The 21,307-nt window shown below is 41.1% G+C and overlaps 1 protein-coding gene and 1 long non-coding RNA gene across 3 annotated transcripts in view; one reads left to right on the forward strand and one right to left on the reverse strand.

The window, feature by feature from the left end:
* The window catches only part of LOC137204696 (uncharacterized), a 154,502-nt gene that overhangs the window by 110,978 nt on the left and 22,217 nt on the right, over positions 1–21,307 (reverse strand). The window lies entirely within an intron of this gene.
* POPDC3 (popeye domain containing 3) lies at positions 571–20,759 on the forward strand. Of its 2 annotated transcripts, none has more exons than XM_067702464.1 (4): positions 571–821; positions 17,162–17,898; positions 18,824–18,932; positions 19,933–20,759. In XM_067702464.1, the coding sequence occupies exons 2-4, from the start codon at positions 17,414–17,416 to the stop codon at positions 20,212–20,214; spliced, it is 876 nt and encodes a 291-aa protein (XP_067558565.1). In that variant the 5' UTR covers positions 571–821; positions 17,162–17,413; the 3' UTR covers positions 20,215–20,759. The 2 variants fall into 2 exon arrangements, with proteins under 2 accessions (XP_067558565.1, XP_067558566.1); XM_067702465.1 differs by lacking the exon at positions 571–821 and adding an exon at positions 16,694–16,851.

Below are 21,307 nucleotides of genomic sequence, written 5' to 3' on the forward strand. Positions count from 1 at the left end.
CGAGTAAGTTGTATTCACTGTTCCCTCACCAACCACCATAGGGTTTGACCACCAAAACCAAAGAAAACTTCACTAACTTCATAGGAGGAAAATACGCATTTGATTTTTGCCTTAAGTTGCATGCACTGGCTCATCACTGATTTGAACTTTTTTATCATCTGTATTTAATTTTTTTTCCTTCTGTGATCGTCCATGCTCTTTATACATTTGCTTTATTCAGACGTTCATTGATTTGAATCAAGATATTAAACGTTCTCTGTCCTATATACCCAAATACTCCCATCCCCTCTCAGGTAATTTCACCTCTTTTTGTTTACAGTGCGGGGCGGTGGGGTTGGGTGTGAGGTAGCGAGAGGGCAGACGTACAGCTGCTTTCCATCCCAGGAGTCAACCCCATGTCTCACTGCCTAGGATAACAGCGAATAATACAAGGTTCATTTTATAACTGTGATTGGTGTTCACTTCGGGAAACCCATCTTCGCAAACTTTGGTCCGCCGCGATCGCTAAGTTGATCAGCAGTCCGGCGACTCCCAGGAGGCTGGGGCTGCCCGGGCCCCGCGCGCCCGCGGCCGCCGCCACCCCCGCCGCCCCTGGGGCGCGCGCCTGTGCCCAGCCCCCGCCTGCACCGCCGCGCCGCTCCGGAGCCGGGCTGCGGTCACCGAGCGCCCGGGCACGGATGCGGGCGCCTGCCCGGGGTCGGCCAGGAGAGCGCGAGCCGGGCGCCGGGGGCTTCGCGCCGGCTGCCGGGGCCCGGCGCGCTCGGCTGGGAAACTTCTCCGGGCGCGAGGCCGGAGCTCAGCGCGGGGCCGGGGAAGGCCAGGTAAGGAGGGAACCGGGGCGCCTCGGCCGCCTCTCTCCCGCCGCCGTCCGCACCCTCACACCTGCCAACGCCGGGTCCGCTCGCCGGGCGAGGCCTCTGTGCTGGCCCCGCCCCCGCGTGGGGGCCGCTCGCCGCAGACCCCCGGCAGCGCCGGTGCTTCGCCGCCGGTGCTACTGTGCGCGCCGCTCCGCCGCCGGGCTCCAGCCACGCTCGAGCCAGCGGCTAGCCCCGGGTCCGCGGGGCGCCGCTCGAGCTTGGCGGTCGTGGGGGGATCGCTGCTGCGGGTCGGCGCGCGGGCCCTGGGCGCTCGGGTCGTCCTCGCATAGAGGTGAATCTTCCTCCCACCTCTGCTGTTGGTCCCACTCTTGCCCCGGGCACCTTGGAGTCCCCCCAAAAGGCCAGATTTTCGAGGGAGAAAAGCTGCTTCTGGGGGCCCTGATATCTTTAGGTTGGCCTTGGGGAAGTCGGGCAGCGGCGGGAAGTTTCCGTCTGCAAAGGGTCTGACTAGGGGCAGGGTTTCACGCTGAGTTGGGGACCGAGAAAGCTACCTCATCCAAGGTCACGCTGACCTGTTTACTCTATTTGGGGAATGCCCCTGAAAAAAAAAAGGGAAGGAAGGAAAGAAAAAGACGTTTGAAAACCACTAAATTACCTCCTCACCAAGGTCGGTTACAGAGGTATGATACATTTTGAGGGTCTGTATTTTAAGAAAAGATTAAAGGCACAGAATCAAATACAGTAATAGGACTATGGCCAAAAAAAAAAAATTGTTTTAGTCAGGAGATATTTTGCAAAAAGTTCTATATGTAAATAAATGGAAAGGTAGAATTAGAAACCCACTTTTCTACATAACCGAATTTGATTTTCTAAACTTCTAGAATGTGACAGCCTTCCTTCCTGACGTTTCACTCCAACTTTTGTGGTTCGGTATTTTCAGTTTGCAAGCTTGCACACTGCAATTGAGTTTTATGGCAGCCTTAAAAAAATTATTGCTCTCTGTTCATACTAAAGTTTGGTGGCTATTTTCTTTTCTGTTATTTTTAATACCAAGGACTGTTGCATGAACATATCCCTGGTGTGACAGTACAGGAACTTGGCATTGTTCTTTATGGCAAGAGAAAACCAAACAAGAACTACCTGAAACAAAATATAAACAAAACAAAAATTGGATCTCCTTCCACATTTGCAAAATGAAGAGGTCTGGCTGATCCCAGATGATCTTTAAGCCTCTTTCCTTCTCTGGGAGACTGGGATTGTCTTTTGAAGAGTCTGGGATACAAATATTAAGTGAAATTTAGAGTAAGATGTTATCTGTCCTAAAATTTTATACATATAAACTGGGAGACATTTGATAATTGAGTTTCTTTAATCTCATCAGTCTCTCAAAATAGCTGAATCATTGTGCATCCTGGGTTTCTAAATGGTGATATTCTATGTTATTAAATAAAAATGTGTCATGGGAAGCCCAAATCCCATGCTTCTTATCACAAGACTGACTAATAGGGTTGACACACTGGAGCATTCACGTCTGCTTATTTTGAAACAGTCCCCAGGAAAGATCAAGAATGGTTATGAAGCACTTGCTGTAGTGTGTGAGCATAACAACACATAGCGACATGACAGGCAAGAAGTTTTGAAACAGCTTTGGAAAATATCCAGGATAGATTTGCAAGCCTGCAAATTGCGATTGAAATCTTTTTTTCTAATTATGGGTGTTGGTCAGCTGGGATTATGAGCTATAGAGAATAAGTAAGAATTTACAAGAGTATATTGAGTCATTAATGTGATTTTGTTTTTTAAAGAAAAGGGGAAAATATTTCCCTCTTTTATCTAAGTAGACAAAAATGTCTTAGAGTGAAATTTACAACTGGTTATTTTATAAATTAAATAAATAACCAAAAGTTGCTGACTTAAAGTTCCTGTAACAATGCTGGATCCTCCTCCAGCCCAGAGAATTCAGGGATCAATTCATACAGACCCAAAGTGAGATCTTCTCATTTTGTGCTTTTCAGCAGAATAACCTCTAGTGACTGTCACACACACACTCTGAAATTGGCGGGGGAGGAGGGATTTATGGTCTAGAAAATGGTCTATAGCAGCTGAGTCTATAGGAGAACTTTCATCTCTCTGAGCCTCATTTTCCATTCTGAACAATGCTGATAATACTATTTGGGTTGCAGAGTTGTTGTGACTCCTAAGTGGGTCAGCATAGGCAAGAGCCAGTGTCTGGCACATAATAAGAGCACAGCTCATCTTAGTTCTCCCTGTCTTTCTGAGTGTTTGTTTATTGACTGAACAAACTGTAGGTTGAACAGTAGGTCACAATTTTTTGCTTTTGATTTCAGAAACTCCATGTGGCAAAATCTTGACAATTGTTGAATCTTGGTAATGGGTATATAGGGATTCATTATATATTATTTTCTCTGTTTTGGAATATGTTTAAAATTATTCATCAGAACAAAAATTTAAGAGTGAATCTGAACAAAACCCCACCTTATAAGATATATTTCTAATCTAGCATTTCATTTTTAATTGGAATTTTTAAAATTATTCTATATGGACAGGAAAAAAAATACAATTATACAGAGTGAATGGATGGGTGGGGAATGATACTGGAGAGCAATCCGTGGTGATCTTCAATTTTTTGTGAAAATTTTTTTTATTTTAAAAGGATCCAAAAATATCACATGATATTTGTTAATTCTGGTTGTTGGATTCATGGATTTTTATTCTCTGAAATTTTTGTATTTAAAAATTTTCAAATTAATATAAAACCACCTTTTGGTTTTGTAAGAGTATTATAAAGGAAGCAGGTACTTCTCTGGTGGGTGGTGCAGTGGTTAAGAATCCACTTGCCGGCACAGGGGACATGGGTTCAATCCCTGGTCCAGGAAGATCCCACATGCTGCAGAGCAACTAAGCCCATGCACCACAACTACTGAGCCTGCATTCTAGAGCCCGCAAGCCACAACTACTGAGCCCACGTGCTACAACTACTGAAGCCCTGTGCCCTAGAGCCTGCGTGCCAAACTACTGAAGCCCGCGCACTCTAGGGACCACGTGCCACAACTACTGAAGCCTGCACACCTACAGCCCGTGCTCTGCAACGAGAGAAGCCACCGCAATGAGAAGCCCATGCACTGCAAGGAAGAATAGGCCCTGCTGCTCGCCACAACTAGAGAAAGCCCTTGCGCAGCAATGAAGACCCAACACAGCCAAAAAAATAAATAAATAAAAAATAAAGTAAGCAAACAATTCAGATATGTGCAAAGAAAAAAGTAGTGTCCCACCATACAAGAATAACCACCCTTAAGATTAAGTGAAGATCATTCCATATGTCTTTTTTGCATTTATACAACCAGAAGGATACAGACACATTACTGTGTAATGTGGTACTCCAATGACGCATATAATGTTTGGGGGTTTATTTGTCTGTTTGCTTTTGGTGTTTGATGGAAGTTCTAAAAAACAAGTTTGTTTGCATTTTGGTTTTCAAGACTTTAGACTGTCTTTTAAAATGTAGCATTTATTTTAAAATTCAATATGCAACAACTGACTTTAAATGAGTTTTAAGTAGCTTAAGTTTTTTGCATATAAGACATACTTTTAGATTATTTTAGATCTCATAATTTGAAGCTGGGTTTTAATTATGTCAACATTTGAAATTCACTAAAATGCAAGCCCCATGAGGGCAGGAATTTATTGAATTACTGCGTATGTTAATTAGTAATATTTTCCTGGCCATTTGAAAGTTGATGATGCAGTCAATTATGCTATAATGCTTGTTTTGAAAACCAGCATCATTCCAATGCAATTGAAATATTAGGGAACAATTTGAGCATAACACAAATTTTGCACTTGCTTATACATGATTTACTCAGCCAGAAACACCAGGTGAACACAGTAAGCTGCAACCAGCTAACTGAGCCCTGTAGGAATACACAAAATGCCAACACACAGAGACCTCAACGTCTACCAGCTACCTTGGTTCACCATGTGGTATCCTGCAAGATTGTGTTTTGCTATTCTTTTGCACTTAGGAATTTTTCTACATAAAAACACACTCATTCAACATCCCAAGAATGTTTAAGCATCTTGATTCAAAAAAGAAAAATAGTGCATGCAAAAGGAAAGCTTCAATATTGAAGAGAAGCTTGAGATAATCAAATATTTTGAAAGAATCAAGAGAATATGTAGTATTTCCTGAGCAGCAGGAATAAGGGAATAATCCACATTGCAGATCATGACAGGAAATGCACAAAAAAGAAACATCTATGGCTGGAATAAGTTCAAGTACTACAAAGTCAATAACAACGAGGCTGAAAGAAATCAAAGAAATGGAAAGATCGTTCAGCACGTGGATGGAGGACCAGTGAACAATCTTTCTCACAGCCAAAGAGAAAGCTCCTGTCTATATACGAACACTTGAAATGGTCATTCCCTGCAGAAGTGCTCCTGTTAGCACCAGTAGTGGCTGGTTTGGTGGTTTCAAACATCGTTGACCCTGGTGTGTGATCCACGTGCTCATTAAGCCCGAAAAAATGACAAAGGAAAGATTATAGCCAATTAGCTAGCACACATGAACTTAATAGGTGTGTTTGCCAGGAAGGAAAATGAGAACCTGAAGTAAATAAACATAGAAAAAGTGAGTTCATTTGTTGCATGTAGGACACTTGGAGGAGAGGTAAGTGAAGGTGTCTACCTTGGATTCATATCAAGAAAAAACTGTTAATGCATTCGTGATTCCAGGTTCTCTTGCATCTTTCATCAGGAATCTTAGGTGAACTTACTGCTTGACATGATAACAGGTGATCAAAGGTGAATGGCTTCCTGCTTATGCCTTTAACCATTTCCAGGACATGGAAAGTCAGAAGAACTTGAAGCAGAGTATGGGGGTTGTTTGTTTAAAGCAATCAAATGATGAGCTTGAGAAGGAGAGGTTTACTGCTGTGTTTTCAAATTAAGAATTATAGGGCACTGCATGATTCAACATAGGACCCAACCTATCCTTCTGTTGCTCCAAAAATTGTAATTTCTTTTTTTCTCTTTTTTTGGCTGCGTTGGGTCTTCGTTGCTGCCCTCTTGTTTTCCAGATATGACTGAAGACCTGTTACCACCTGATTTTCCTAATTTAAATCTAGCAAGGATTGAGTGTCTTCTGCTCCACAGACCTATATTCCAAGTCGTCATAGAATGTAGATTATTAGATTAATGGAAAGCCTCATGTATAGTTAGTATTGGTGTATACCGTGTGTGTATTCATTTTCTATTGCTTTGTAACAAATTACCACAAACTCAGTGGCTTAAAACAACATAAATTTATTATCTCACAGTTTTTATGAGTCAGAAGTCCAGGCACAGCTAAACTGGATCCTCAGCTCAGGGCCTCACAAGCTTGCAATCCAGGTGTCAGCCACACTGCACCCCTCATTTGGAGTCCAGGGTCCTTTTCCAAGCTTTTTAGGGTGCTGGCAGAATTCAGCTCCTTGTGGTTGTAGGACTGATTATCCTGGTATCTGTTGGTTGGGTACTTCTTTCAGCTCACAGATACTGCCTGCAGTTCCTTGCCTTGTGGCCCCCATAGGCATGTCATAGCATGGTGTCTGCTTTATTCTAGGCCAGTAAGAATATGTTTGTCTAATTTCCAATCCCTCTCAAGTCCTACAGTGGAGTGTTATATAACTTAACATAATCACAGTGGTGACTACTCCAGCACCATTGGCCATATAATGTTAACTAATCAAGGGAGCATCTGTCCCATGCCATTCACAGGTTCTGCCCAGACTCAAGGGAAGGGGATTATAGGGCATGCACACAAGCAGGGCAGGAATCTTAGAATTCTCCCTACCACCGTACATGATAAAGTGAGAAAGCAAACATGGCTGAAGATAATCAAGTGTGACTTTAGCTGAGACAAGAGAATCAGAGAAGCCCTTTGTAGCCTGTGGGCATGGTATGAAAAGTCAAAGGCATACTCCAGCCTAGAAGCCTAGTGGTACATGAAGAGACTTAGGCATGATGTGCAAATAAAGGCTGGTGTGGACCTTCTGGAATCCAGAAGGCCACAATCCAATCTCCAGCAAAAAATTTATAAGATTGTCTGTCTGAGATTTACAGTGTATACCATGAGGTATCATCAGAAGATGAAATGATAAAACAAGACCATGTAATATAATTGCTTAGAAAAGTAGAATTCTCCTAAGGGAAAAGGAAAAAGTAGTGCCTTCCTTGGTAGGATAAAGAGGCCAAGAGCTGTAGTGGAGCTGGCCATCTTTTTAGGCAGAAACCAGATGGTGACACATCTATGCCTTGGATAACATCTGACTGTAGCATATGAATATTGTAGCCAATATCATTTACATTGATATCAACTCTTTGCTCTTAATCTTAGATAATTCTTCCATATTTATACATTTATATGCTATACATATGCACTGTTTGCACAGCATCATGTCAAGTCTTTTCATTTCCTCTCTCTTATTGCTTGAGAGGCTCTAGACCAACACTGTCCAAGAGAAATATAATGCAAGCCACATATGTAATTTAAAATTTTCTAGTAGCAACATTAAAAAATAAGAAGAAATGGGTGAAATTAGCTTTAATAACATGTTTTATTTAATCCAGTATTTCTAAAACATTATCATTTCAACATGTAACCAATATAAAAATTATTCACGACTTATTCCTTATCTTCGTACTAAGTCTTCGCAATCCCTTGTGCACAGCACATCTTACTTCAGACCAGCCATATTTCAGGGGCTCAACAGCCACATGTGGCTCCTGGCTCCTGCAATAGCCAGCACACCCCTAGAATTCTAAGGCCTCTGATCATGGGCATTTCATTTCAACTCTCATTTCTCTTTGTACTCAACTTTCTAGATAGTCTTGCCAGCTCCAGTCCTTACTCAGGATTGTCCTGTGTTATTACAAGACAACTGTTACATACCCCTCCATCCTGCCCCTTATCTTCTGTTGTGAACTCTGTTGCTAGACCAAGTGCATCAGGTTAACCATGACTCAAAATGAGTCCCCCTTTCCTCTGATTTCTTTCCGAGCTTCGGGAAAGAAAGGGATGAAAGGAAGATGAAAGCATCTTCATCCCTTTTCTGTTCCTCTGTCTCAGTAGAGACACATCTTCCTTTCATTTCTTCCTCATGGTCTAATATATGCTTTCCTTTCTTCTTAGTCCAACACCTAAGCCATTGATTCAGGTATTGATCACATCTCACTTGGATTTCCTGGCTTATTAACCTGCTTGTTCCAAAACTATATTCTACACACTGCTTTTCTCCCTGAGCATTGTTATCATTGCTATATAAAAAATACTTAAAATATATACCCCAACTGAGAGAATAAGCAAATTATGACACTTTAAAAAGGAAAATATATATAATGGGCAATATAATATATAGTGGAAGCCATGTAGACCGATAATAAAGGCCATAAAAACTCAGAACCTAGAAGGTGCACTTCAGCCACCATGTTAAGGAAAGGAAACCTTGAGCCCCCTTGGAGATGACTGGTGAGGAAGAAAAATGCCTCCTGACCTGAGCAAAGCATGGAAATGAAGACACACAAGAGAAAATGGGCCTTTCCAGCCCTTTAAACATAAGCATAAGGGCTTCCCTGGTGGCTCAGTGGTTAAGAATCTGCCTCCCAATGCAGGGGACACGGGTTCAAGCCCTAGTCTGGGAAGATCCCACATGCCACAGAGCAACTAAGCCCATGTGCCATGACTACTAAGCCTGCGCTCTGGAGCCCGTGCTCCGCAACAAAAGAAGCCACTGCAATGAGAAGCCTGTGCACCGCAACGAAGAGTGGCCCTTGCTCACCGCAACTAGAGAAAGCCTGTGCGCAGCAACAAAGACCCAACGCAGCCATAAATAAAATAAATTTTTAAAAAATAATAATAAGGATTAAAATTCAGACCCTTTACTCTACAGAATGTTCTGGTGTCTCTCAACCCTATCCCCCTAAAAGTTTGTAACCCTGATTGCATAACAAAATCCCTGGGAATTTTGTGAAAAAATTCCAGTGTCTGGGCCCTACCACAGTTCTTAAATAATTAAACAATCTCTAGAGTTGGGCCCCAGTCATAAACCTGGTGTTAAGATCTGCAGTCGTAATTCAGTTCTGCCCCTCAGCTCTACATGTTGACCTATGCTAGGAATAATGTTCTATTTCCTATCATGGAGAGTTGTGTTATTTTAGAGCTAAAAGGAACCGTACATTATTTGTCCAACTCTTTCATTTTATCAATGAGGAAGCAGGTCTGGGAAGCTTAAAATCACACGCTGTTTAGGGGCACAGCTAAGACTAGGACTCTTCTCTTAAGTTGTAATGCCAACTGGACAGACTAGATAGCAGAACGGTGCACGGACACCAGCACTACAGCCATGGACAGACAACTAGGGATCAGGGAACGTTATATAGAGTAACCAGCATGGGAGGACAGCCAGTGGTCAGCCAGGAATGGACACAGCTGAGGCTCTGCAAGCAAGGATAATTCAAAGATCCTTCAGGAACAAGATAAAATAATGGCTCTCAAACTGTAGTGTGCGTAAGAATCAACTGGGAGCCTGTCAGAAATGCATCTTTCTAGGGCTTCCCAGGTGGCGCAGTGGTTGAGAGTCCGCCTGCCGATGCAGGGGACGCAGGTTCGTGCCCCGGTCTGGGAAGATCCCACATGCCGCAGAGCGGCTGGGCCCGTGACCCATGGCCGCTGAGCCTGTGCGTCCGGAGCCTGTGCTCCGCGGCGGGAGAGGCCACAGCAGTGAGAGGCCCGCGTACCGCAAAAAAAAAAAAAAAAAAAAAGAAATGCATCTTTCTGGGTCCCTTCCTGGCTCAGTAGTTCTGGGGTGGGGCCAGGGAAGGAGCATTTTAACAAGCCACCGAGGTGATTCTTTTTTTTTTTTAAGATTATAAAGTTTTTTAAAATTTTTTTAACGTTTTTATTGGAGTATAATTGCTTTACAATGGTGTGAGTTTCTGCTGTATAACAAAGTGAATCAGCTATACATATACATATATCCCCATATCTCTTCCCTCTTGCGTCTCCCTCCCACCCTCCCTATCCCACCCCTCTAGGTGGACACAAAGCACCGAGCTGATCTCCCTGTGCTATGCGGCTGATTCCCACTAGCTATCTATTTTACATTTGGTAGTGTATATACGTCATGCCACTCTCTCACGTCGTCCCAGATTACCCTTCCCCTTCCCCATGTCCTCAAGTCCATTCTCTACTGGGTCTGCGTCTTTATTCCTGTCCTGCCCCTAGGTTATTCATGACCTTTTTTTTTTTTTTTTTTTAGATTCCATATATATGTGTTAGCATACAGTATTTGTTTTTCTCTTTCTGACTTACTTCACTCTGTATGTCAGACTGTAGGTCCATCCACCTCACTACAAATAACTCAATTTCTTTTCTTTTTATGGCTGAGTAATATTCCATTGTATATATATGCCACATCTTCTTTATCCATTCATCTGTCGATGGACACTTAGGTAGCTTCCATGTCCTGGCTATTGTCTCTTTTTGAATTATGGTTTTCTCAGGGTATATGCCCAGTAGTGGGATTGCTGGGTCATATGGTAATTCTATTTTTAGTTTTTTAAGGAACCTCCATAATGTTCTCCATAGTGGCTGTATCAATTTACATTCCCATCAACAGTGTATGAGAGTTCCCTTTTCTCCACACCCTCTCCAGCATTTATTTTTTGTAGATTTTTTGATGATGGCCATTCTGACCAGTGTGAGATGATATCACATTGTAGTTTTGATTTGCATTTCTCTAATGATTAGTGATGTTGAGCATCCTTTCATGTGTTTGTTGGCAATCTGTATATCTTCTGTGGAGAAATGTCTATTTAGGTCTTCTGCCCATTTTTGAATTGGGTTGTTTGTTTTTTAGATATTGAGCTGCATGAGCTGCTTGTAAATTTTGGAGATTAATCCTTTGTCAGTTGCTTCATTTGCAAATATTTTCTCCCATTCTGAGGGTTGTCTTTTCGTCTTGTTTATGGCTTCCTTTGATGTGCAAAAGCTTTTAAGTTTCATTAGCTCCCATTTATTTATTTTTGTTTTTATTTCCATTTCTCTAGGAGGTGGGTCAAAAAGGATCTTGCTGTGATTTATGTCATAGAGTGTTCTGCCTATGTTTTCCTCTAAGAGTTTGATATTGTCTGGCCTTACATTTAGGTCTTTAATCCATTTTGAATTTATTTTTGTGTATGTTGTTAGGGAGTGTTCTAATTTCATTCTTTTACATGTACCTGTCCAGTTTTCCCAGCACCACTTATTGAAGAGGCTGTATTTTCTCCATTGTATATTCTTGCCTCCTTTATCAAAGATAAGGTGACCATATGTGTGTGGGTTTATCTCTGGGTTTTCTATCCTGTTCCATTGATCTATATTTCTGTTTTTGTGCCAGTACCATACTGTCTTGATTACTGTAGCTTTGTAGTATAGTCTGAAGTCAGGGAGCCTGATTCCTCCAGCTCCGTTTGTCTTTCTCAAAATTGCTTTGGCTATTCGGGGTCTTTTGTGTTTCCATACAAATTGTGAAATTTTTTGTTCTAGTTCTGTTAAAAATGCCAATGGTAGTTTGATAGGGATTGTGTTGAATCTGTAGATTGCTTTGGGTAGTATAGTCATTTTCACAATGTTGATTCTTCCAATCCAAGAACATGGTATATCTCTCCATCTACTTGTATCATCTTTAATTTCTTTCATCAGTGTCTTATAATTTTCTGCATACAGGTCTTTTGTCTCCTTAGGTAGGTTTATTCCTAGGTATTTTATTCTTTTTGTTGTAGTGGTAAATGGGAGTGTTTTCTTAATTTCACTTTCAGATTTTTCATCATTAGTGCATAGGAATGCAAGAGATTTCTGTGCATTAATTTTGTATCCTGCTACTTTACCAAATTCATTGATTAGCTCTAGTAGTTTTCTGGTAGCATCTTTAGGATTCTCTATGTATAGTATCATGTCATCTGCAAACAGTGACAGCTGTACTTCTTCTTTTCCGATTTGGATTCCTTTTATTTCTTTTTCTTCTCTGATTGCTGTGGCTAAAACTTCCAAAACTATGTTGAATAATAGTGGTAAGAGTAGGCAACCTTGTCTTGTTCCTGATCTTAGTGGAAATGGTTTCAGTTTTTCACCATTGAAGATGATGTTGGCTGTGGCCAGGTGATTCTGATGGAAGTGATCTGGGCACACCTGCTGGGAAGCACTAAACACTAATCTAAGGAACAAGATTGTTGTTGGCTTCCAGAGACTGGCTTCTTGGCCACTGGAAAGTGAAGACTTAAGGATGGGTTAGTTCTGGGTCTATACCTGCCAGCAGTAGGTGGCCAGGACACAAGATAGGGAAGAATGATAGAGATCACTCCTACAGAAATGAGTAAATTTAGAATTTACAGTATAAGGATGGTTCGTCTTCAACTGTAATCCTCTGCGGGAAAGAAAACTTTTGAAAACTGTATTCTCCAAATGGCTCAGCTCTATAACATACAAGCAACAAATACAGCAATGGCATTTCTATGTTATTTAAAAATTTGCTAAGAATTTTTAATAAAGATTTTCTCATCTGAATCTTCCAGCACCCTTTAAAGTGGACAGAATAGGTGATATTACCTCTGCTTTACTGATGAATAAATATGTCTGAGTTCATCTACATAGCAGGGAGGAAACTGAGGCCTACATTTTCTAAATCCTGGTACTGTGGAAGCAGAATGATGCAGTTTAAACTGTGAGTTTCAGAGTCAGGCAGACCTGGATGGAATCTTAGTTCCAATATGAGTAGTGTGGTAACCTTGAACAGCTTACTTGCCTTCTCTGAGTCGTCTCATCTGTGAGATGGAGATAATAGTACTTTCCTCATGCGGTTGTGCAGGTTAAATGAGATAATTTTTCAAATATGTCTGGCACATAGTTGCTGAATAAGTGCAGCTCCTTAAAGATAAGCAGAGAGGGCTTCCCTGGTGGCGCAGTGGTTGAAAGTCTGCCTGCCGATGCAGGGGACATGGGTTCGTGCCCCGGCCCAGGAGGATCCCACGTGCCGCGGAGCGGCTGGGCCTGTGAGCCATGGCCGCTGAGCCTGCGCGTCCGGAGCCTGTGCTCCACAACGAGAAAGGCCACAGCAGTGGGAGGCCTGCATACTGCAAAAAAAAAAAAAGCAGAGAAAACTAGCTTTTTTTTTTTTTTTCAAAACAACATAAACTTATTCTCTCGTAGTTCTGGAGGCCAGAAGTCTGAAATCATGGTATTGGTAGGTGTACTCCTTCCAGAAGCTCTAAGGGAGATTCTGTTCCTTGCCTCTTCCAGTGTCTGGTGGCTGTCGGCATTCCTGGATTTATGGCTGCATCACTCCAGTCTCTGCCTCTGTGGTCACATTGCTTCCTCCTCTTCTATCCTCCTCTTCTATCTGCATCCTCTGTGTGTCTCTTATAAGAACAAGTGCCATTGGATTTGGCCCATCCAAGTAATCTAAGATGGTCTTCTCATCCGGAGATCCTTAACTTAGTTATATCTACAAAGACCTTTTTTCCAAATAAGATTACATTCACAGCTTCCAGCGATTAGGGCATGATCATATATATTTGGGGGCAAAAACTAGCTTTAAGTTCATGATTATTTCCTATATGGAACACATACCAAAGTTGGGATATGATTCCAATTAATGAGTAGAATATTCATGGAATTTTGATCTTCTTCGTTGCCTAGCAACCCAAACTAACACAATACCACATGCTACCAGAGTTGTTTTAATCAGATCAGGAATTCAACTGCTCTTAAGGAACTGAACGTTCTAAAAAGACAGAAGGATTCTCCTATGAATTTGGAGTTGTGCCAGACATCTTAAATAAGTGATGTCCCAATCCCTCAGTCAAGGTCTCCTCCACTTCTGTTCCCTTAGGTGACAGAAGATGTTAGAACATCTGTTGAATTGGATAGAGAGTGGGGATGGAAAAGGCGGAGTGGGCTTGTACCTCTATACCAGTGTGTTCAATCCACATTCACTGAGTGCCAAGGGTCAGAAGTACAAAAACATTTGTCTTTGCCCCTTAAGAATTCTGGAATCTAGAAAAGGAAGTGAGTCAATGTTGAATAATAATACAGCAGATTACTTCATGAGTGCCTTTCTATGTCTGTGTCCCTGGCAGTATTCTAAGCATTATGGATTGAGCAGTACAAGCAGATATAGCAGGTCTCAAATATCCACTGTTAGGATTATTATTTTACTGCCAAGCTGTCCTGGCAGAATATCCCACTGGTCTCCCAACACATTAAATCAGACTCACAACCTTGAAAGACACATTGCCTGCTAGAGAGGGCATGAAGCTGAGTGGAGGACTGGAACTTCCACCCTGTGACTTACTGCCTCCTTTCCCTGAAGCAAGTTACCTAACCTGTCCGATGCCCCCCCTTGCTCATCTGTAGGCTGAGTGTGGTGCCTGAGATCCTGCCTCCCTCACAGCAGTAAGTGTGATGCCGCGAGGTAACAAATGTCCACGTTCTGAACCGATAACTGCCATTTCTGAGCTGATCTTCATCAGTTTGCCACCCAGTTTAGATCACATTTCACTGAGCATCTTTGTGCCTGCCTTTACGTTTCCTTATTCCCTAGGACTCAGGGTCTTACAATGTAAAGAGCAAACCTGGAAATATTTTGTTTATTTGCCCTTTAATTTGTCTCCGTCACTTGTATCCCCATGTGTTAACTTCTTTTGCAGGGAAGACCCACTTTATTGCTTAAGAAATCCATTGTGCTCCTTTGGCATTTCAGCATTTATTTACCCAAAAACATGACTTAAGGCCTACAGGCTTTTCAAGCAGCCAGCTGGTTGATGAATCATGTGCGGCATTCGTATAGTGCTGCTGGCACATGTCAGAGGAACACTCAGGCTCATCACCTGCCCCTGTCAGTTCTTCCTCTTCTAATAAAGTACATCTGTTTTGGTGACTGAATAAAAACACACCAAGCAGAGAAAGGCTGGGTGTGGAGTAATTTAATCAGGGCAAGTCAGCACTCCCTGTTGAGTGAGACGGTGTCAAGGATAGGAAGATGGCTTGGTAGCAGCTTATTGAAACAGAAGCCGACTGGGAAGGGCCGGAAACACAGTTCCTCATATAATCATAATGGGTCACACTCCAGGAATGTAGGTGGCCCAGTATATCCCCCAAGTCAAGAGTTGAAGGGGACAAGATTCCCATAAGCTCCCTTCTGAATTGCCACAAACATTTTACGTGGCCTCTCCCTGTTAGCATCATTTTAACAATTTGTTGAGGATTATAAATTTTTCAGGAAGTTCAAACCCAAGTTCAGAGCTCTACTGGCGGTGCTTTTTAATATTGGCTTCATGGCTGTGCTTGGCATCCTAAGGAACTGATGAATTTCAAATACCCAAGTTTTAAAAGTTAAACAGCAGGGGGACTGACATTTGCAGTCTGCATTTCACAGTTGTCACTACTCATTGTATTTTTTAAAAACGTTTCTTTGTTTTGAATGTGCAGTAATATATAATTTTGTGTTTTGTTTAAAGAGGAGAAATGAAACATATTCAGCATGCCAGTCTGCCTTGAATCTCATCTCTCACAGAGAGATGTGTGGAGTGATAATTAGAGGGATGCAGACTGTGTAAAATGTATTTGAAAGCAGCATGAGTAGAAATAACAATATGGTTGTAAGTTATAGGTCTGTGTTGTTGTTTCTTTTTTTCATGATTCACCTGGTGATGTTCTTTTTTTTTTTTTTTTTTTTTTTTTTGCGGTACGCGGGCCTCTCACACTTGTGGCTTCTCCCGTTGCGGAGCACAGGCTCCGGACGCACAGGCTCAGTGGCCATGGCTCACGGGCCCAGCCACTCCGCGGCCTGTGGGATCTTCCTGGACTGGGGCACGAACCCGTGTCCCCTGCATCGGCAGGCGGACTCTCAACCACTGCGCCACCAGGGAAGCCCTGGTGATGTTCTTAATGTCATTACTTGCTGAGAAGAGAATCACTGTCCAAGATGAAAAACCAGGAACTTCAGCAGCAGCAGCTTCTTTCTTTTCATTTCTAGTTCTGTTGGTAGCAACACTATTCCTTTTTTCACTTCAGCTAAGTCATTTTCACCTCTGTTTGTGTACTTTTTTCCTACGAGACAAGATCTATGATATCTGATATTTTATTAACAGGTGTTCTGGAAAAATCCATCTCAAGATAAAAACACTAAATATAGCACACAAGTTCAAGGTTCTTGAATGTTATTTTGGTTTCAAAAAAGTCAATCTAACGAATGCCTCACACTGAAACCATTTATTGTTAAGAAACCTGGTGATAAATGATACAGCTCTGTCATCATGGTTAAATCTCTCCTGAGTCAGATCACATATTAGCATTTATACCATATGGCTGAAAGGGTAGAGAATATATGTGCAGAGGAACAAGTCGCTAACATTTTTGACCATCTGGTAAATAAATGTGTAAGTAGCAAGAATTTTACTATTATTTATTTAGTTATATGGATGCAACCTTTAACCTGAAATAGCCTCTAATACAGTGAAGGAGAACTGAATTTTTATTTCTCGAATAATTTAGATCTAATTAATTAAACATTTTCACAGTCTACTATGTGCCCTTAAAATCTGACTCCTAATTGTGTGTTTCTTATGTTTATTGATTTATTAGGGCTCCTTCCAGTGCCTGATTTAAAATATCTCTCATGGGAGACCACACGATTGGATTTAGCATACAGGCTCAAGTCCTGAAGTTCTGCTCAGCCACCAACCACTGTGTGGCCTTGGATAAATTACTTGGCCTCTCTGAGCTTCGAATTCTTCACCTATAAAGAGTGAATAACGTATTGTCAAACAGTATCTCTAAAAGGGTGGGCCATGGAAGACCATGGATCGATGCATCAAAATCATGTGGGGAGCTTGTTCAAAATACCAACACTTAGGCTCCACCGTCAGAGATTCTGACTCAGTATATCCAGAAACAGTCTATGAATCTGCTTATTTAGTCACTGTCCCAAGAGATTCTGAGGTATACCGAATTACTCTTCCAGGGAGCAGCTGATTATAGCGCTTATTAGCTTTCTTGAAAAATAGGTAGTTAGTTAATTGTAACAAATACTAAAATTTCTGTAAATAATTTATTATTATTAATAAGCCTAACTCTGAAATATGCATTTTTATATCCTAGAAATTTAACACTTTCAGTATTTGTGCTGAAAACATTTTAACTTCATAGAAAATAGGATGTCAACTTGAATAAGGAATGCTGATGACTCACTGAATACACTTCTCAATTCTCCTTGTTTAATTAGAATCCTTTCTGTTTTCTTCTCACACAGGAAACCACAAAATATTTCTGGGCTAGTTCTAAATCAGGAGCCCAGATGAACTTAAGGATGCTAGCATGGGATTCTTAGTTTTTCAAGATCCGTACACACCAAACCCTTAATCACCCCAACTCCAGTGTCCGGGCTTTCTCTGGTTTTGTGAAGACTGAGCAAAACTCTGATGATGGAAAAGCAAAGGACTTAATTACTTGCTTCGATATCATTCAACATCAACTGAGAAGTGAACCAGACGGTAGTACAGCCATGGAAAGAAATTCAAGTTTATGGAAGAACCTAATAGATGAACACCCCGTCTGCACCATCTGGAAGCAAGAGGCCGAAGGAGCCATCTATCATCTTGCCAGTATCTTATTTGTAGTAGGTTTCATGGGTGGCAGTGGATTCTTCGGGCTCCTTTACGTCTTCAGTTTGCTGGGGTTGGGTTTCCTCTGTTCTGCTATCTGGGCTTGGGTAGATGTCTGTGCAGCTGACATATTTTCCTGGAATTTTATATTGTTTGTCATCTGCTTCATGCGGTTCGTTCACATCGCCTATCAAGTTCACAGCATAACCTTTGCGCGAGAATTTCAGCTGTTGTACAGCTCCCTCTTCCAGCCTCTGGGGACCTCTTTGCCTGACTTCAGAACTATTGCTATGAGCTCAGAAGTGGTTACTTTGGAAAAGGAGCACTGTTATGCCATGCAGGGGAAAACCTCCATTGACAAACTCTCCCTGCTTGTTTCAGGAAGGTTTGTACTCTTGACGCTTGCATGTCTTTCCTCTTTATTCCTTACTAGCTTGTGTTTCTTTCTGCTGCATTTTCCATCTCAACACAGCCTAGTCCTGGGCAGCATTTAGCATGCTGAGGCATGAGAAAGCCCTTGACACATAAGTCATGGACAGAGGCATTTAGAGTACAGGGTATTATTTACTTGAAGCAGGTTATAATTTAGAGTCTTAATATTTCTTCACAGAAATCAAATGTATGAATCGGTTTGTCTGGATATGCTACTTGTTTCCAAGCTAATCATGAGAGTCAAGAGGATGATGCCAGCTTAAATTCATAGAATACTTATGTTAGCACGCAAAGTATTTTGAACAGATTCTGCTAGGGCATTCTTCTAAATAATAAAGAACACTTAAATTTTATAATGATCATTTTTTTCAGTAAATTCTAGCAATTGCCCACTTGCTAGAAGGGGACGTGCACTATATATAAAATTTGAAAACAGAAAGTTGGGAGGAAGAAATACTAATGTGATTATTCATGTTTTTTAAAAGGTTAAATATTTAGTTTACAGAGGTATTTCCAGTGGTACTTCTTTATGTTCTTCAGTGTTCTCCTGCTTAATTTAAAATCTGACTGAGTGCATTGAAACTTTTAATTGAAAGATATTATATACACAGAAATGGGCACATATCATCAATGTACAGTTTGATGAATTTTCTGATGAATCTTACCCACTGTTCCGGAATCCTAACCATGGGAGGAACAGCGGTACATAAATCTTAAAGGGGATTTTTGTCACTTATTGTAATGTATGAATTTAATATTTTGCCCTTAAAGATTTTAAAAGTCATAAAAAACATCAGAGATCGGAAATACTGTTCCGTATCCTCGTCCCCAACTTAGTGCTCTCTTTCTCCTTCCCTCATAACTGATGTCCTTTGTAGGATCAGAGTGACAGTTGATGGCGAATTTCTGCATTACATCTTCCCCTTCCAGTTCCTGGATTCTCCTGAATGGGACTCACTGAAACCCACAGAGGAAGGCATTTTTCAGGTAAAGAATAACTAGGCCACGCTGTGAACACTGCCTCTTCCTGTTTAAAAACAGGCAAACAAGGAAACAGAGCAGCAGATGACATAGGAATGATTTATATTTAGCTTTGGAATGTACTTAGTATCACGCATGTCTTCCCAGTTCCGCTTGGGTCTTGCTGATTAATGTCACTTTATAGGTCCGGCAACAAGGAGAAGATTGGGTATTACATATGACAGAAAGGAGTCTGTGATAAATATTCTTAAATTTTTCTTTGCTTAACTGAGTATATGGGAATTCAAATATAATTAATTGATATTTGACTCTAAACACTGCCACCTGTCACAGTTTAGAAAAACACCAAGAACAAAAAATCTGCCCTTATTACAAAATAAGTGACTTTTAAAATTCAAAATACTGATGAATTTCAGTTGTTTTCTAGCAACAAAATGCTAAACTTACTGTCACTACTCTGCTGCCATATCTGGTAGTTTTGAAAGATAATCCTTTCAGTAGGTTCTGTCTATTATGGTATACTTCCTCTGGTTAATACATGTAACATACATGTGTGTGTATCCATGTGTGTGTCTTTGTAATACAAATTCATATACATATGCAGAATAGGTTAATTCTATTCGGTACTGCAGAAACTGCATTAGGGTTAAATGTTTACAGTCTTCAGGATTGACTTGGAAATATTTCTCTAACACTAGCCAACTTTATTATGTTTTAATATCAAGTAACTCTCACTTCACTGAAATGCAAAATCTAGATACCCACACTTAGAAAACAGATAAACTGGAGATGGGCAAAACATTGCGATTATTCATGTTATAAATTACATAGATAGTAATAAGTTTTGTATTTTCTATTTTAACAATATATTGTGGGTTGGTAGGCTTTTTTAAAGTTAAAATCAGCACAAGAAATTCATTTAAAATTTGGGGCCAAAACCAAACCACATGGCAGGATGTTTCTTGCTTCCTCATCTCTGATTATGTGTGGTCTTATGTTCGTTTAGGTAACGCTCACAGCAGAAACTGACTGTCGATATGTGTCCTGGAGGAGAAAGAAATTGTACTTGCTCTTGGCTCAGCATCGTTACATCTCCCGCCTGTTTTCAGTTTTAATTGGCAGTGACATTGCAGATAAACTCTATGCCTTGAATGACAGGGTATACATAGGAAAAAGATACCATTACGATATCCGGTTACCCAACTTCTATCAAATGTCAAGTCCTGAAATGTCCAGATCAACCCTGACAGAACATTTTCAGAATTCCAGACGACATTGTGATAAATGACACCGAAGCCTGCAGTTTAATAATGATAAAAGACTCTCTTCATCACTCCCCGAATGAAATAGCAAAATACAGAAAATTGAGCTCACTAATATTTTTATAAATCCAACTCAGAGGCGAGATGCCACTGCCAGCTGTTTCATTCATCTCAATGTGTGCATTGTGAAGAAATTTTACAAGTTTTTTTTCTGTATTTCTCATTGGAATATATGGGGGGGGCGGTGAGTAACTGTGGGCAGTTTGTCCTTTTCTGCATCAGCACTGGGAGAATGAAATTTTGCGTTCTCAAACATGTCCTCAGACTTATTCAAATCTGCTGCCTTGCCCTACTGAGTTAGTTAGGTGTTGCTTCTCAAGAAGCAGCCAGTAAGTACTCTCAGCAGGAGAGTGGGTAGCTACTGTCCACACCAGTGTTTCCAGAATTCACTTTTTGCTACAACCTCTGATGAAAGCAACATGTGTTATTGTGGTGAGCAGCAATTACTTATTTTAAATGTGAAGTTATTTAATATGACTAGAAAGCAGAATAAATGCAAGAGGTAACAGTATGCCAATCTTGAAGACTATTTTATTGCTACAAATAATTCATCCGCTTAATCATTACAGTAATGATTACAGTACCTTACAGTAATAGTCCTAATCATTACAATAACATATTTTAAAAGAGGCATTTCATGAAAAATAAAGCTGCATACTAATTACTGAGTAAAAAGAATACTTGTGAATAAATAGTAAAAATGTAGCACAGCATCTCAATTTTCCATGTTCGGCTGAAAGGGCAAGAGGGGGTGGTTTGGCTAGACAGTGAGGGACTCCTACTGAAAGCTCCACCCACCGCAAGCACGCCGCCGCAAGCATGGGTGTCTGCCTTCCAGCCATTCCTTCAGCTTTGTAAAGAGACAGATCTGATCCCTATCTGGAAAACACTGGTTTTCTGAAGCTCACGTGCAGGCCATGTTCTTTAGTAGAAAGATAATAGTATCCTACATTTAACAAGTGTATACTGAGCACCTACTGTGGCTCCAGGTGCTGATCTGGGCACTGGGAATATTTCAGGTAACAGAAATCCTATCCCTCATAGAGCTCACATTCTGGA

The sequence above is a fragment of the Pseudorca crassidens genome, chromosome 13, assembly GCF_039906515.1.
Source record: "Pseudorca crassidens isolate mPseCra1 chromosome 13, mPseCra1.hap1, whole genome shotgun sequence".
Lineage (NCBI taxonomy): Eukaryota > Metazoa > Chordata > Mammalia > Artiodactyla > Delphinidae > Pseudorca > Pseudorca crassidens.

What these genes read in the sequence shown, in the direction of transcription:
- POPDC3 (XM_067702464.1), top strand. Translation starts at nt 17,414, where the DNA reads ATGGAAAGAAATTCAAGTTTATGGAAGAACCTAATAGATGAACACCCC. An exon ending in TCCCTGCTTGTTTCAGGAAG is followed by an intron (nt 17,899 to 18,823) that starts GTTTGTACTCTT and finishes TGTCCTTTGTAG; the next exon opens with GATCAGAGTGACAGTTGATG. An exon ending in CAGAGGAAGGCATTTTTCAG is followed by an intron (nt 18,933 to 19,932) that starts GTAAAGAATAAC and finishes ATGTTCGTTTAG; the next exon opens with GTAACGCTCACAGCAGAAAC.